General features: G+C 61.9%; 5 protein-coding genes across 5 annotated transcripts; 3 read left to right on the plus strand and 2 right to left on the minus strand.

The window, feature by feature from the left end:
* Positions 1-6,496: 6,496 nt before the first annotated feature.
* On the plus strand, positions 6,497-7,940 carry AMSG_05918 (uncharacterized protein; the record flags this gene model as incomplete). The annotated part of the gene is made up of 5 exons (XM_013902004.1): positions 6,497-6,776; positions 6,829-6,941; positions 6,973-7,020; positions 7,053-7,685; positions 7,737-7,940. 5 exons carry the CDS (start codon positions 6,497-6,499, stop codon positions 7,938-7,940), a joined length of 1,278 nt encoding a protein of 425 aa, XP_013757458.1.
* A 231-nt stretch (positions 7,941-8,171) lies between these two features.
* Positions 8,172-8,918, minus strand: AMSG_05919 (Alpha3-fucosyltransferase; the record flags this gene model as incomplete). The annotated part of the gene is made up of 2 exons (XM_013902005.1): positions 8,172-8,567; positions 8,664-8,918. The coding sequence occupies 2 exons, from the start codon at positions 8,916-8,918 to the stop codon at positions 8,172-8,174; spliced, it is 651 nt and encodes a 216-aa protein (XP_013757459.1).
* Positions 8,919-9,860: 942 nt separating this feature from the next.
* On the plus strand, positions 9,861-11,247 carry AMSG_05920 (GDP-mannose 4,6 dehydratase; the record flags this gene model as incomplete). The annotated part of the gene is made up of 2 exons (XM_013902006.1): positions 9,861-10,019; positions 10,259-11,247. Exons 1-2 carry the CDS (start codon positions 9,875-9,877, stop codon positions 11,245-11,247), a joined length of 1,134 nt encoding a protein of 377 aa, XP_013757460.1. The 5' UTR covers positions 9,861-9,874.
* A 1,249-nt stretch (positions 11,248-12,496) lies between these two features.
* On the minus strand, positions 12,497-12,858 carry AMSG_05921 (uncharacterized protein; the record flags this gene model as incomplete). The annotated part of the gene is made up of 2 exons (XM_013902007.1): positions 12,497-12,552; positions 12,591-12,858. 2 exons carry the CDS (start codon positions 12,856-12,858, stop codon positions 12,497-12,499), a joined length of 324 nt encoding a protein of 107 aa, XP_013757461.1.
* Positions 12,859-13,067: 209 nt separating this feature from the next.
* Positions 13,068-15,040, plus strand: AMSG_05922 (uncharacterized protein; the record flags this gene model as incomplete). The annotated part of the gene is made up of 2 exons (XM_013902008.1): positions 13,068-13,140; positions 13,485-15,040. The coding sequence occupies 2 exons, from the start codon at positions 13,068-13,070 to the stop codon at positions 15,038-15,040; spliced, it is 1,629 nt and encodes a 542-aa protein (XP_013757462.1).
* Between the last annotated feature and the right edge of the window lie 61 nt (positions 15,041-15,101).

The following is a 15,101-nucleotide window of genomic DNA, read 5'->3' on the forward strand; positions in this document are numbered from 1 at the left end:
CATCCTCATCCCCGACCCCGACACCCATACCCCTCAACCATCACAATCATACTGCCCAATCTCCAACCAACAGCAATGTCAAGCCACCCAGCCCCGACCCAGCCCCCTCAGCTGCGCCTGCTTTGCCGACCACCAGCCGCCAGCCGTCGCCTGCTCGCCCGATCGGCCGACCCTCATCACCACCTAGCTCCCACCCACTACCAGCTACACAACCCGCGACCACACCCAAGGTTTTCACTCGCCATGCACTAGCACCAGTATCAATATCGTCGTCATCGACACCCATCTTCCTCGGCTCATTTCCGCGTTGACTTGTTCTGCCTAGGTGGTTGAGCACGTCCTCGACCGCCCGACCCCGCACACAAACCCCATCACACTCATTGCCAGCTATACCCAATCTGATTTCACTACTACTCTATTACATACCCCCCTACCCCCATGCACAGTTTCCAATCCACAGCTGCAGTATTCCGGAATCCGAGTTCCGCCGGCTCAGGCCCAAGTTGTTGGCCCTGTGTCCCTTCGATGCTGCTGACCCCCCTCCCCGGGCCCATATCCGACCCCCACTCCCCACCATCCGCACCCACAACCACCACAACCACACGACACATACGCACTACACCTGAAACGTATCCACCCAATCTCTGCTTCCCGATATCTACATCAGCCGACGCCATCCCGTCAACAGCACCGCTGCCGACCGCCTGCTGCTCACCACCGATCGCCGCCCGAGCCGACCCGTCCACCGCCGGCACAACCCCGATCAGGCTAGACAGAGCACGAGTATAGTATGATCTACTTGTGGGTAGTGAGACAAGTGGCAATGGCTATCAGTCCCTTCCCCCACCCCCACATCCCCTCCTTCTCCCCGCCTTGCCCATCCTGCCCCAGCCCACCTGTCAACCAACCCAGCTGGTGGCGAGAGGACCGACGGGACCGACGAGGCCAGTGGGCTGGTCAGGGCGAGGGAGAGGGGAAAAGGGGGAAGAAGAGTGATATAAGGTGAGGTGGTTGATAAGATTGCAGTAGCCTGCCGCCTGATCTTGTGTCCTGATGCCTGTCGTCGTCTCGTGTCGACTGCTCACTGGCCAGCAACTCGCCGCTCGCTCGCCTGCCCGCTCAACCACTCACAGCCAAGCCAGATCAAGCCCGATCAAGCTTAGCACGACCTGCAGCTGGCTATACAGGGGGAGTAGCTGGTGGAGTCACAGGGATTGGAGGTGAGGGAGTGTAGATGGTTGTAGGATGTGTGTTGTGGCTTTGGCTGCTGCTGGCGCTGCTGCTGTGGCCGAGGCCACCCCAGACATACCACCAGCCAAGCCCCCCGTGGCCGCCCTGCCCAGCCCATATGTATGCGGCACCCCCTCCCCCATCGGGTTGTATGGCGCTCATCTGGTCGATAGCGCCTTGCTGTAGTAGTCCGTATCGACAGTTGCGAATGCCTTCAATGCTGTACTACTTCGAGTGTGAAATCGGCGCGGTTTTGACTCCGCGACGACTTCCGCTCGAACCCAATGGAACCTCGTTGCCTGGCAACGAGTCGGAGCGGTAGCAATCTGCCCCCATCGCGGCGGTATGCCATTGCCGACGCGATCGTTGCCGATGCCGTACTACTGTGCGGCTTGTGTCGGCAGCTTTGTGAGGTACCCTGCCAGCCGCATTGTCTCGCCGCGACGCAAGTCCTGTACGCTCACCACCTTGTTCTCGTCCGCCTCGCGCGCGCTTCGCACGTGGGCATGGCGGATGACGTAGGTGAGCGGGACTGTCGGCGGGCTCGTGCCGCCCGCCTGATCGCGCCGGGTCTTGATACCCGAGATGACGTACGGACCCTCGAACTTGAAATTCTTGAGCGCCCGCGGACCGCGCCTCGAGCCCTCGGGCGTCCGCCACCACACCTCGTCGCCGATCTTGAAAGCCTTGGTCTGGCGGGACGCGGCGTTGAGGCCGCCGCCCGCGATCTCCTGGGCCCGCCGCGCCTCGGCCACCGCGGCCCGCCGCATCGCCACCGTCAACTCATGGCGCGTGCCGGGCGGGTCCGCGCCCTTGAAGAGCGCGTACGGAGTGGAGACCACCGAGTGGCCCGGCCGGCGATCGTACTCGCGCGGCGTCTTGTTGTATTCGGCGACCATTCTCTTGATGACCGCATACCACGAGTTGGGCGAGTCAGTCAGCGGCTTGTTCCATCCGGCGGCCATGGTGGTACGCTTGATGTTCTGCACATGCTTCTCCGCCATCCCATTTCCTTGGGGGTGGCCCTTGGCCGCCGCGGTGATGAGGATCGTGCGATCCTGCTGCGTCGCCCAGCGCTTCACCTCCGCCGACATGAAGCTCTTCTCGCGATCGGCGTGGATGTGGTCGGGGCCAGGGAGGCCTGCGGCGCGGCGCGGGGCGCCTTGCGCCGGCTGCTGCGGCGTCTGCACATTCTCGAGGTCGAAGAGACCCTCCAGGACGTCGATGACCGCGCGCGCCGTGCGATCCGCAAGCAGCCCCACCATGGTGTAGCCGGAGAACGTGTCGACGGCAACCAGCACCCAGTGCTTGTCCTGGTTCTCGCCCCACATGAAGGGACCGGCGTTGTCGACCGACCACCGCTGGTTCGGCGCGTCGACCCCTGCAGTCACAGCTGCTCCAGGTGCGCCGTGCATCGTGCGGTATGGCTTGGACGCTAAGCACCCGGCGCACCCGTCTGCTACAAGTTGCGCCCACTTGTGGATGTGTTGAATGTCCCAGCCTCGGGCCTTGGCCCGGCGCACCATCGCGTCACGGCCGAGATGGTGCTGCGCGTGGTCCTCCTGAAGCTTTTGGATGTTGCGCAGAATCGCGTGTGGCGGCACGGGACCGAGCGTCCACTCGCCAGTGAACGTTCGCGGGCCCTGGTGCGGGCCTGCTGTTGCCCGCGATTGGGTGCGTCGCGTGCCTGGCGCCGCAGATGTCGGTGTCGCCTCGGCCTCCGACTCGTCGTCGTCCGAGTCGAAAGTCAGCGTTGCGAGGAGCGACTCAAGGCGCGAGTTGTCGCGCGACTCCGTCTGACTGCGCGTTGTCACTGGCGCTGCCACCGACCGTGCGATGCGCCGCTCGACGCGGGAATCCTCCTCCGCCGCCATGGCTTCCCACTCCGGGTCCGGGCGGTGGAGGACAAGGCGCGAGAGGGCATCGGCGCCGCCGTTGCTCGTTCCGGGCACGTGCACCACGTCGCATGCAAACGAGCGGATGAAAGCCAGCCAGCGCGCTCGCTTTCTGCCTGGGGGTGGATCCTCGCTCTCGATCATGCCTTGGACGGCCCGCGAGTCAGTCTGGAGCTCAAAGCGGCGGCCGTCGAGGTAAGGCTCAAACTTGGTGAGAGCATGGACCACTGCTGCGAGCTCCTTGTCGGGCACACCGGCCGAGAGCTCGCGCTGCGCAAAGGCGCGTGCTGCGTATGCGACAGTGCGTGACGTGCCATCGGCGTCGCGCGCCGACAGTACGGCTCCGACCGCGCGTACCGACGCATCGGTGGCCACCACTGCCGTTACGCCCTCGCGCTCTAGTTCGGCTGCGTGTGCCAGTGGCTCAGCGTCCACAATGGCGTCCCGCAGTGACTCGAAGGCTGCGATGCGTTCGTCGTTCCACTCCAGACGGTGGCCCTTTCGCATGCACATCGAGAGGATGTTGGACTTGGCTGACGCCTGTGGGATCCACGCGGCGAACCATTGCACCGCACCGAGAAATGAACGGAGCGCCGCCGTCGTTGTCGGCCGCTCCATCGTGCGGAAGAGATCCTTGGCTGACTCCTTGAGACCGATGCCCTCCTCCGAAATCACGAGGCCGACAAACTCGGTTTCGTCCACAAAGAGCTCGAGTTTGGGGAGCGAGATCGTGAGCCTCGCCTCGTCGAGGCGCTTGAGCAACTGCTCGAGCTGCGTAATGCCCTCGTCGATGTCATCGCAGCCCATCACTGCGTCGTCCATCCAGAAGGCGACGCGCTGCAGCAGCGGGCCCAGCGCGCGGGCCATCACGCGGTTCCACACGGACGGCGCGTTGACCCATCCCATGGACATCGCGACGAACTCGTACAGCTCGCCCGTATCGAGCGAGAAAGCCATCTTTGCCCGGTCTTCTTCCCGGAGCATGACCTGATGGAACGCCTTGTCGAAGTCGATGCGCGTCCAGTACCTCCGCTTGCCGGCCGCGTCGAGCACCGAGCGCACCGAAAGCTTCTCGTTGTACTCCTTCACGCAGCGCTTGTTCAACTCGCGCGCATCCTGCACGACGCGCATCGAGCCCGGAAGCGGGTTCCCTTCGTCGTCGTATTTTGTCTCCTTACCGGCTTTTTTGACAAGGAAGACAGGGAGCGACCACGGGTGTGAGTCGATCGTACGCTCTGAGTCGGGGACGCGCCTCAGGTAGCCGGCTGCCTCGAGGGCGTCGAGTTCGGCCTGGAGGATCTGACGTTCATGTGCCGAGCGCGGACGGCTCGCACGCCAGAACGGCTCCGCCCCGTCCATGAGCATGACCGCTGCCTCGGCCAGCGGGGTGAACCGGCGTGGCGTCGTGCCGAGCACTAGGGCGGGGTAAGCGTTGAGCGCGCGAAGAATGCGCGCTCGCTGCTCGCGCGTCACGTCCTTGCCGAACGTCACGTCGCCCTCGGTGACTGTCTTCTGCCTGTCCTTTGCCGGCGCTGCCACGGCTGCCGTGAGGTTGATGCCTGTGTGCATCGGGATGCGGATAGCGTCACGCGACTCGGCTGTGATCACCAGCGTGTTCTCGTACGCAACCGGGTACGCGTGTTCGTCGTTGAGGAAGCGCCACCCGAGGATAAAGTCTGCCACCATGTCTGGCACCACGAGCGCCCGGGTCAGGAACATGTGCTTGTTTCCCGACGCATCGGTGAGCTCGAGAGGGAGGGTAGCGGCCCCGATGATGAGGAGCGTTCGTTTGCCGATATCCACAGTCGAACGCTCCAGCGCCGACAGGTTGCCCTCGATCTCAAGGCCAAGCGTGTACGCCGTCTACAACGAGATGAGCGAGAACGTGCTTCCGGAGTCGATGAGCGCGTCGGCGCTGTAGAAGCCGAGCGGGCCGGAGAGACGCGCCGTCACCCACTGGTTGGGTTCGTCATCGTCGCAGCCGTCCGACCCTTCTTCCCCCTCAAACCCCCCGGTATAGTCTTCGGCGGGTTCAATCTCAGAGCCGGCCAGCGCTGCGCGGCCGGCTGCCAGGATCGGGCACGCGGCTAGCACATGCCCGGTCGACTCGCACGCCTCGCAGCGCGCCTTGCTCTTCTTCTTCTGCGGGCAGTTGCGCCGCATGTGGCCAGTCTCGTGGCATCTGTAGCTCGTGACTGTGTCCGGGTGCTGGCGGCGGCTCCGGTTGGAGCTCGCCATTGCCGCAGCCGCCTGCGCCCCTCGGCCGTGGGCCTTCGTCGGCGGGGCGCGGCGGAGGGTAATGCCGAGGTGCCCCATGCCCACGGCCGCCCGAACGATGTCGTCCAGACTGTCGGGCTGCTCGAAGCCCGTGTAGCCGGCCTCGCGGCTCAGCTCAATCCATTCCGCCCGCGAGAGGTGCTCTTCCAGCGTCTCGCCCAGCCGGTCAATGGCCGACTCTTCAGACGGCATCCCTTTCAGCGCCGGGAGGCCGTTGAACCACGAACGCACGCGTGAGCAGTACGCCGTGAGCGACTCCCCTTTCTCGGGAGCCATGTCTTTGCGGTACGCGCGCGCCTTGGCGCGCTCCGCTCCGATCACGTTGTTCTCGCTGATGAACCTAGCGAAGAACAATGCGACCACCAGCAGGCCGTGCTTCCGCGCGACCTGCTTCTCCAGGCCGTTCCGGCCCAAAGCCGACGTCACGGTCGTCCAACCCGTCTTCTCGACGCCCAGGGCGTCAGCCAGGTCTTCCGGGGACTCTGCGTCGTCCAGATCCGCCACGGCCGCCGAGACGCTCACAAGCAGGTTCGCGATTCGGCGGTCGCCATTCGCCTTGGCAAGGATGGCCTTACGGGCCGCCCTCGACATGTGCTCGCCGTAGGTTCCGAGGTCTTCGGCGAACTGGCCGAGCGCGTTGGCCATGGCCTCCATCGCCTGCAGCGCCGTCCCTTCCGATAGTTCGGGAAGAAGGGCGATGAGGGTGCTGTAAATCTCCTTGCGCAAGGCGATACCTTCGGCTACGGACATGCTGTTCTTGAAGACGTTGTCAAAAGTTGCTGTAGTAGTCCGTATCGACAGTTGCGAATGCCTTCAATGCTGTACTACTTCGAGCGTGAAATCGGCACGGTTTTGACTCCGCGACGACTTCCGCTCGAACCCAATGGAACCTCGTTGCCTGGCAACGAGTCGGAGCGGTAGCAATGCTAGACTGTTTCTGGCAGGAGAATCGCGGAGTTTTGACTCCGCCTGGACCGTCTGACGTGTGTCGACGTCCTCGCCACGCTGGGGAAACGTAACTCCTGAAACAAGACCTCTCTCCCCCTTCTCTCTCTCTCTCTCTCTCTCCCTCTCTCTTTCAACCATAACAAACAATGAAGACTCTGCACCAGTACTCGCTCGCGTTTGTCGACGACTCTAGCCTAATAGTGATCTTGGGTGCGCCCCGAACGGATCAGTCGGACGCGTGGGAGAGCCTGCTGGCTGAGGTCACCAAGCTGATCGCGGCTGCCGACGACAACGGCGAGGTCTGCGACCTCGCATGTGAGTCGATTATCGAACTCAAGCGAGAGTTTGGAATTCAGCTCGGAGTGTCTTGCGAAGTGGTTGCTCACGAGCACAAGGCCGAGGCAGTCATGCCAGCCGCGCCCGGTCGTAATTCAGCGCCCTCGACTTTGACCACGCCAGGCTTGCAATGGACAAGCAGGTGGTGTGTACACGGAGAACAACTTGGACTCGCTCGTTCGGTCGGAGTTTCATCGTCTGATCCAGCTGGCCAAGGCCTCGTTTGTGCCGGAGGAGGACACGTGCTCTGTGAGCGTGGGCGGGGGACGTCTTTGTGATTCACAAGCGCGCCCTTGACGTGTACTTTGCCGCGCCCACGTGCACGCCGTTGACGGTATGTACAGCGTGGTTCACACGGGCTGCGAGCTCTTCACCGTGCTGGGCATTGACGCTGATGGGCGTAGTGTGCCGCTCATGGCAGCGTTTCTGCAGGAAAGTACGACGATGTCGTACCTGGAAGCGCTCCTCTTCTTCTCCAAGCACTTTGACGCTGCACCGGAGCTCGTCCTCCTCGACGAGTGCGCGGCGGAGCTGCGTGCCGCGTGCCTCGCGTGGTCGACGACGCGCAAGCGCCACTGCCGCTTCCACCACCTGCAGGCTCTCGGTCGCCGCTTCACCGCCCTCTCCTATCCAGTGCACGACGTCATCGCCGGCCTCGTGTACGCCTCGTCGCCGGACGTCTTTGGCCGCCGCCTGCGCACGCTTTACGACGCGCTCGCCGGCGCGCGGGAGTGGGAGCCGGACTCGGCCGAGGCCAAGGCGCTCGAGGAGATTCACCGCGTTGCGGACGACCTCTCGAGCCTCAGCGCGTCGGACGACGTCGATGCCATCATCGACTTTGACGGCGACGGCGATGTTGACGCTGTCGTCGACGTGGATGGCGACGGCGACGGCGACGGCGACGGTGACGGCGACGGGGACGCCACGACGTCGAGCGTCCGCGACAAAACGTTCGAGCGGACGTACGGCGACGTCCACGACGTGGTGTACGACGCGAAGGTGGAGGAGCTGGCGTAGCGCGTTGCGCACTCGCCTGCTTTGGCGAGGAAGGTCCTCAAGTACCTCGCCGACACGCTCTCCAAGCGGATGCTCTGGTCGAAGGCTTGGTACACCAGGTACTACGCGTACGGCACAACTAATCATGTGGAATCGTGCCACCGTGTGCTCCGCTTCAAGTACGGTGTCGGCTGCCGCGTGGTCCAGCTTGCCCTCGTCGTCCAGCACGTTCTCGAGGTTTACCATGCGATCATCTAGCGTATCGCCTACGAGTCGTCGCACCAGCCGATCTATGGCCGCCGGATCACCGGCACGCGCGCGGGTCACGGCACGCGCGCGGGTCACGGCACGCGGTCGGCGGCGCCGGCGAGCATGGCGCTTGCGCTGCACCCGATCGCTTCGCTCAGCCGGCCGCGAGTGTTAGCGACTCGTAGCAGTCGTGGCAACTTCGGATTGTCACGCGCATCAACGACACGGCTGAGGGACGGCCTAGCCAACTGTGGGCTCATAGTCAAAGACGTCGTGGTAGGCGCGACACATGGCGCACGCTGTCCATTTCGGGCGCGAGAGGCAGCCGCGCTTGCGAGCAAGCTCGGCTAGTTTGGGCTGCACGCTCGCCTTCTTCCGCCATTCAAAGCGCGAGCGCCACTCGTCGTCGGTCATGGCGTTGAGAAAGGCGGCGAGATCGGCAGGGTCCGGAAAGTCTAGGACATCTACGAAAGAGTTGGGCGAGGGAAAGTGCGCTTTCGCGTCGGGTGGACCACCGTACACCACGACCGTGTCGTAATCAAGTGCCTCCAAAAACTTCTCGGTAAAGTAGTTTGTGACCAGTGAGTTCTCTATCGAGATGAAGAATCGATACTGTTCAGCCGCGATCTGCTTGTCCTTGTAGAATCCCCCCGAAGCAGGTTTGACAGGAGCATCTGCCGTGTGCCAGCAGCCACCCAGTGAGTAGACCTTCATGTGCCTCATCAACTCCACAATATAAGCGCTTCGCCACGTAGCACTCTCCTCGCAATTAGAGACAACCACCACAGCAGCATTGACCTTGTCTGTAGGGTCCGGGGTAGGAAGATCCATTGATGAAAGCCGGGTCGGTCCGTCAGGGTCTTCCTTGCAATGAATCATGGTGTTGTCATAGTAGAAGATGGCGTCAGAGGCAGGATATGGCGACTGGAACAAGTCAGCGATGAACATGGGTCGTGGGTCAAACGAAATCTCGCCCGTGGAAAACATAGTCTGTAGCCCGCGGCTCTCTGCATAGGTGACCATGTCAATGAGCTTGTCCCAATCCCATGTAAAAAGCCACGGCAACGTTGTCAAGTGCACGATTTCGCGAGCTTCAAGCTTCTCGATGGCGGATTCGATCGACTCGACGAAATCGTACTCACACGCAACGCCGCAAACCTCCTCTGAGACACTACCCCGGCCCAAAAGCCACGGATCGACATTGCCCACGACAACAACTGGGTTATCATCGCTACGTTTGACTTTCTTCATCTGCGCCGTGTTGGGGAGCATCATGCGACGTCGGAGCAGATGAGTCTCTCGGGCTGCTTCGACCATCAAAGTCCACTTTGCCGTCTTTTCAAAGCCCGCCGCAAGGAAGTCGCGAGAAGGAGGTAAAACCTGGGAGGGCTCCTTGTCGCGGTCGCACGTGGGACAGTCTCGGTTGGTGGAACAGACTGTGGTGGGGCAGTCTTGGATGGTGTCGCAGTCATGAAAAGACCACATCATCACAGCAACCCAAAAGCAAACGACAACCATCACCTGTGGGTATCGTCGCAAGGCCACCGAAAGACTCATGGTAGACAGTGGTATCGCCTTTGGCCTCCTTGACGAAGACAGATAGTCGAAGAAGACCAGTTGAGTGTGTGTGTGTTTGGGGGGGGGAGGAGAACATCCCCGACGTTTTGTACGAGCGAGAGCAAGAGCAGTTTGTGTATGAGTCGAGGGAGCAGCGCATCTACGCGCGACACCGCGAGAAAAAGCCAGCAAGAGAAGATCCACTACCGCAAATAAGACGAAAGAGCTGCGATACATCTCGATGAGCTGCAAGGAACGGCTGCAATGTTGTAGCGATTGCGGGGGCGTGGCTCCGGCTTGCCGCCAGAAAGCTCATTTTTCGGTCGGCGGAAGGCAGCCACAGGTCGCCAGTCAGACCGAAGTCACTTCTCGACTCGAAAACATTCATGGCTGCCGAGAACAACCCGCTGGGTTTGGACGTGGCATCGGCCGCTCGCGACGGTTCGGTCCAGAGCAACGGGCCCGTCGCCCTCATTACCGGAATCACCGGCCAGGATGGCTCGTACCTCACCGAGCTTCTTCTTGACAAGGGTGCGTATTGTCCAAACTCATTGCTGCTTCGCCAAGCCCATGCCTCTTGCATAGTTCCGTTGCCGGCCGTGGATTCCCATTTTGTCGTTTCGGGCGGGAGGAAGGAAGGGCGGGAGGGGGGGGGGAGGGGGAGGGGAAATGCAATTGAGAGGGCGATTGCGAAAGGCAAGGGGGTAAGGGAGGTGGAGGCACGGTTGGTGGTATGGGCTCACGAGGAGCCGAATTGTGTGTGCGTGTAGGCTACACTGTTCATGGCATCATCCGCCGCTCGTCGTCGTTCAACACCGGCCGCATCGAGCATTTGTACGAGGACCCGCACCGCGACTCGCGGCGGCTTGTGCTTCACTACGGTGACATGACGGACACGACGAACCTTCTGTCAATTGTGCAGATTGCCAAGCCCGATGAGGTGTACAACCTCGCCGCACAGTCGCATGTCAAGGTCTCATTTGAGCTGCCCGAGTACACGGCTGATGTGGACGCTGTCGGCGTCCTCCGCATTCTCGACGCCATCCGCGCCGCCAACCTCGGCAAGCAGGTCAAGTTCTACCAGGCCTCCACCTCGGAGCTCTACGGCCTTGTGCAGGAGGTGCCGCAGTCCGAGACGACGCCGTTCTACCCGCGCTCGCCCTACGCTGTGGCCAAGCAGTATGCTTACTGGATCATTGTCAACTACCGCGAGGCATACAACATGTTTGCATGCAACGGCATCCTGTTCAACCACGAGTCACCGCGCCGTGGAGCCACCTTTGTCACCCGCAAGATCACCCGCGCCGTGGCCAAGATCGCCGCCGGCAAGCAGAAGGTTGTCTACCTCGGCAACCTCGACGCCAAGCGCGACTGGGGCCATGCCCGCGACTACGTCCGCGGCATGTGGATGATGATGCAGGCCGAAGAGCCTGAGGACTTTGTCCTCGCCACCGGCGAGACACACACCGTCCGCTCCTTCTGTGACGCCGCCTTTAAGGTCATCGGTGTCGAACTGACCTGGCAGGGCGAGGGCATCGAGGAGGTCGGCATCTCGTCGGTCACCGGCGAGCCCGTCGTCAAGGTCGACCCGGCCTACTTCCGCCCCACCGAGGTTGATCTCCTCCTCGGCGACCCGACCAAGGCCCGCACCAAGCTCGGCTGGGTCCCTGAGGTCACCTTTGATGCCCTCGTCCGTGACATGGTTGTCGCCGACCTCGAGGAAATCGGCGCCGGCGACAAGGTCGTCGCTGCAAAGTAACCTGTCCTTCCTGGTCCGCCGCTGCGCTGCCACGCTCGGCGCAATTGCTTTTAGCACTTCAATTGAGTGATCATTCCTGGCACCCTTCTCTGGCACATCATGCGCACGCTCGCACTCGCGCCCGCCTGGCATGCGGTCGGCCAAAGCCGGACGCGCGCTTTGCCGCCCACGGCGCGCGCCAGCCCTGGCAGCCAAGGCAAGGGACTGGTGCTCGCAACAAGAGAGTATACTCGTCTTGGGGAGAGTAGAGGTGAGACACGCGAGGACAAACAAAGTGCCGCAGCCTTTTGGCAATCACACTCTCGGTTCGCTCCTGGACCAGTTCGTGCCGTCGTAGTAGAGTGCTGCTTCACGAGTACTGCGGGCTTGGCACATCTCTCTCCCTTTCTTGCGCACTCCCACTGACTTGCTCTTGATTGCCTGGGCTCGTTTTCCCCCTTTGGTTTCACACCTAATGAAGTTCGGCAGCAGGGCCCGGGTTATGAGCATGGTAGCTCTCTTGCAGTTGACATTGAGCTTCGCGCTCCTTACGACGAGTACCACTGCGGGCGATCTCGGCGTTCGAAGAGGCGCCTTACTACGCGCTGCCGTAGCGGAGCCCGATCGGCCGCGCGCCTGCGGCCCGGCAGCGCTGGCTGCCGTGGGATTGGCTGCTCATGACGTCGAGGGGGGCGGTTTGGAGAGTAGCGAATGACGTGCGCGTGCGTCGGGCCGGCACTAGCAGAGTGCGTGTGCGTTGCGTCCGATTCTGCGCAATGTGCAGGGTTCCTCTTGCCTGGCTTTGTACCGGGCTCGTGCCTGGTGGCCTGAGAGCTCGCGGATGCGGGGGTGGTGGCATAAGTTTGAAACAGAGGGGGGGGGGGGAGGAGGGGGGGCAACGGGTGCTGTCGTGTGGCCACCAACGCCTCCGGCAGGGGGGCTTTTTGGGAACAGGGGGGGATGCCGCGAGCAAAGGGTGGGATGATTGGATGGTGACTGGCTTTAGGTCGGCGGTGGCTGCAGCTATCACGGGCAAAGACTATAAAGGAGCGTAGCGATGACGATGGCCAAGGGGATGCAAGCCCCGATAGCGAGCTGGAGTGGGAAGGCAGCCTGGCACGCCAATCATCTGTCGGCAGCGTTGGCGTTGGCGTGTCTGAGGGAGAGGTCATGGGAGAGGGTAGCCGTGGCATGATATATCGATCTGATCGCAGCGGCATAGGCACATGGCTCTCTGGAAGAGCCGTCGCAGCTGTGTGCTCAGGGAGGGCTATGTTGTCTGTCCCAAATCGGAGGCGGGCCTACACGAAAAGGTTGTCGAAACGGCTGCACGGCGAGAAAATGGGGCTACGGCAATGGACAACCTGCATCACGAAGGAGGCTCATGACCTCGGTGTGGTTGTTCCGCGCAGCCATGCGGATGGCGTAATTGTTGTCGGCACCGATGTCAACACGCGGATCTGCAAGCAGAACACGGACGACCTCCCTTCGGCCGTACTCGGAGGGAAAGCGGATGGCCGCGTTGAGCCGCTTGCACGACGAGGCGAGAGCGAGGACGTCAGGCAGAGGTAGCGGCGAGGTAGGATGGTATGCAATGCGGTGAATGAGCTCGGTGGAAAGCTTGTCCAGCATAATGGCTCTTGGTCGCGATCCATGCCCTGGCCTTTCAGGCCAGGCCCCAAGTCCAAGCGCTTCACGCCTATGACGAGGCTCACGAGTAAGTCTGCACCCAGTCGGGCCCGGAACGTCCCTTCCTGGTCGGGGGCTTCGTTCGACGTTCGGCTGGCTGTGGACCCTCTGGTCTACATCATTAAACTGATTTACACTCACACGTGTACCACATGTACTTGGCACGGACCACGCTTCCGTGCGAAGAAGCGCGGGCGTTGCCGTCGATGGCACAGGTGGCGCGGAGTAAGATGATGGGATGAGGCTATCGGTGGGAGGGCGGGGGGAGTGCTCACGGAACGAGGGAGGGAGTTGTGGCGCCGAGTTGGCGCCGCCAACGCCAACAGCGCAAGACTTCACCCCCCCACCGTAGGCTCCGTGTATGGAGAAGGGAGGGGAAATGTCGTTGAGAACACTAGCGTTGAGAAAGGCTGTTGTGGTGGTAGTGGTGCTCGTGGCAGTGGTCCACGTTGTCTTCTTTCCGTACATGAAGCAGACAGAAGACAAGGTGGGGCCAGCGCTTCACAACCACCGACAAGCTCGACGGGGTGACGGAAGCCTCACCCACAGCCCACTCAGCGCAGCTCGAGTCCACCGATTCTTTGATCCACGTGGAGGATGCTGGAACTGCTATCCTGGTCTCAACGCGGTAGCGTGTGCGGGGGCTTCCGAGTGGGTGGCGGGCGAGTTGAGCGAGACGTACGTCCGCGAGACTAGGTTTCCCGCCGCGGTCGATCCGTTTGTCAAAGACGCAACCACTGCGCAGCTTGTGTCACCGTATGCAGGGGACGAACCGATGTCAGTCAGCGCGGCGATCCAATGTTGTGCACTGAAGCTGCCTCCGGGTATGGATGAGGGCGCGCCTGTGTACTCTGGGAGCCAGTGCCAGCTGCGCAACGCATCGAGTACGTTGCCGCGCAAGATGAACATGGAGGTCGGCGAGGCAGACACACATCCGCACTTTACGGTCTTTACTGGAGTTGGCGGCAGTGCGGACAAAGAGGCACAAATGCTTGGTCGGACACTCGGGTATGAGTGGCCGGAGCTTCTGGAGGTGTACGCGAACAGAGTAGCTGATTCGCCGCCTGACAGTCTTGTGTACGACGATCGGGTTGTCGTTGTCATCCACGACATGTGGTCTGGTAACTTCTGGCACACCTTCCACAACAGGCTCATCCGGACGTTTGGAACAATGGCGACCCTTGTAGATGAGGGCCTCATCACTTGCAGTGCCGAGAATCCGCGTGCATGCGACATCGCCCGTGACAAGGTTGTCCTCGCCTTGCCGGTCCCACTCACGCCAATCAGCGACGTCGACTTTGTGGAGCTTCTCGGAGGAGGACAAGAGCTGATGACCGCCGACAACGTTGTGTATCGTCGGATTGTGATAGGAGCGTCGACGCTTCTCGACGCCAACTCGCGGGTCATCGAGCCGCGGTCGATCATCCTCCTCGGCCACTTTGTCCGGTGGTACAATCTCCAGCTTGGCGTCGACCGTCCACTCCCAGCGATCTCCATCGACGATGCTCTCAAGAGCAAGGATGTACCGCGGCTTCTCCTCGTGGAGCGGGTTCGCAGGCGGGCATGGGCCAACCCGCACGAGATTCTCGACTGGGCCCGTGGGCGCGGCCTGGAGGTCGACACTATCCAGTTTGAGATTGCGAGCCATGCCGAGGTTGTCGACAAGTTGGCCGCCGCCACAATTGTTGTAGCGGTCTCTGGGGCCGGGCTCACCAACCTCATCCACATCACACCAGGCACGGTTGTCATCGACGTGCTCCCTGTGGCCTCGTTTGGGCTGGAGGAGAAGGTGACGACTGACGTCTGCATCTTCTCGCAGTTGACCAATGCGCGGGGCGGAGTCATGATCAAGATTTATGACTACCACGGCGACAACAAAGTCCCCATCTCGTTTGTCAACCGCGACCACTTTGACGGCCTGCTCAACCAGGCGCTCACACTCGGGATCCACTCGGCGATGGCACCGAGTTGGACATGGGTGAATGTGCCGCCGGTTGAGTCGGGAGTGTTGATGGCGCCAGACGACCTCGGCGAGTTTATTGCCTCCGGATTCCCCGGCGCGTCCCGTGAGCATGCAGACGAGCTCTACGCGTCGTGGCCACCGTCGATGGCGGGTAAACTGTGAGCGGGTGAACCGGCGGGTGGGATGGCGATGACGACATCGGCGACAATCAATCGCACCAGGT

The sequence above is a fragment of the Thecamonas trahens genome (genome assembly GCF_000142905.1).
Source record: "Thecamonas trahens ATCC 50062 unplaced genomic scaffold supercont1.25, whole genome shotgun sequence".
NCBI lineage: Eukaryota > Apusomonadida > Apusomonadidae > Thecamonas > Thecamonas trahens.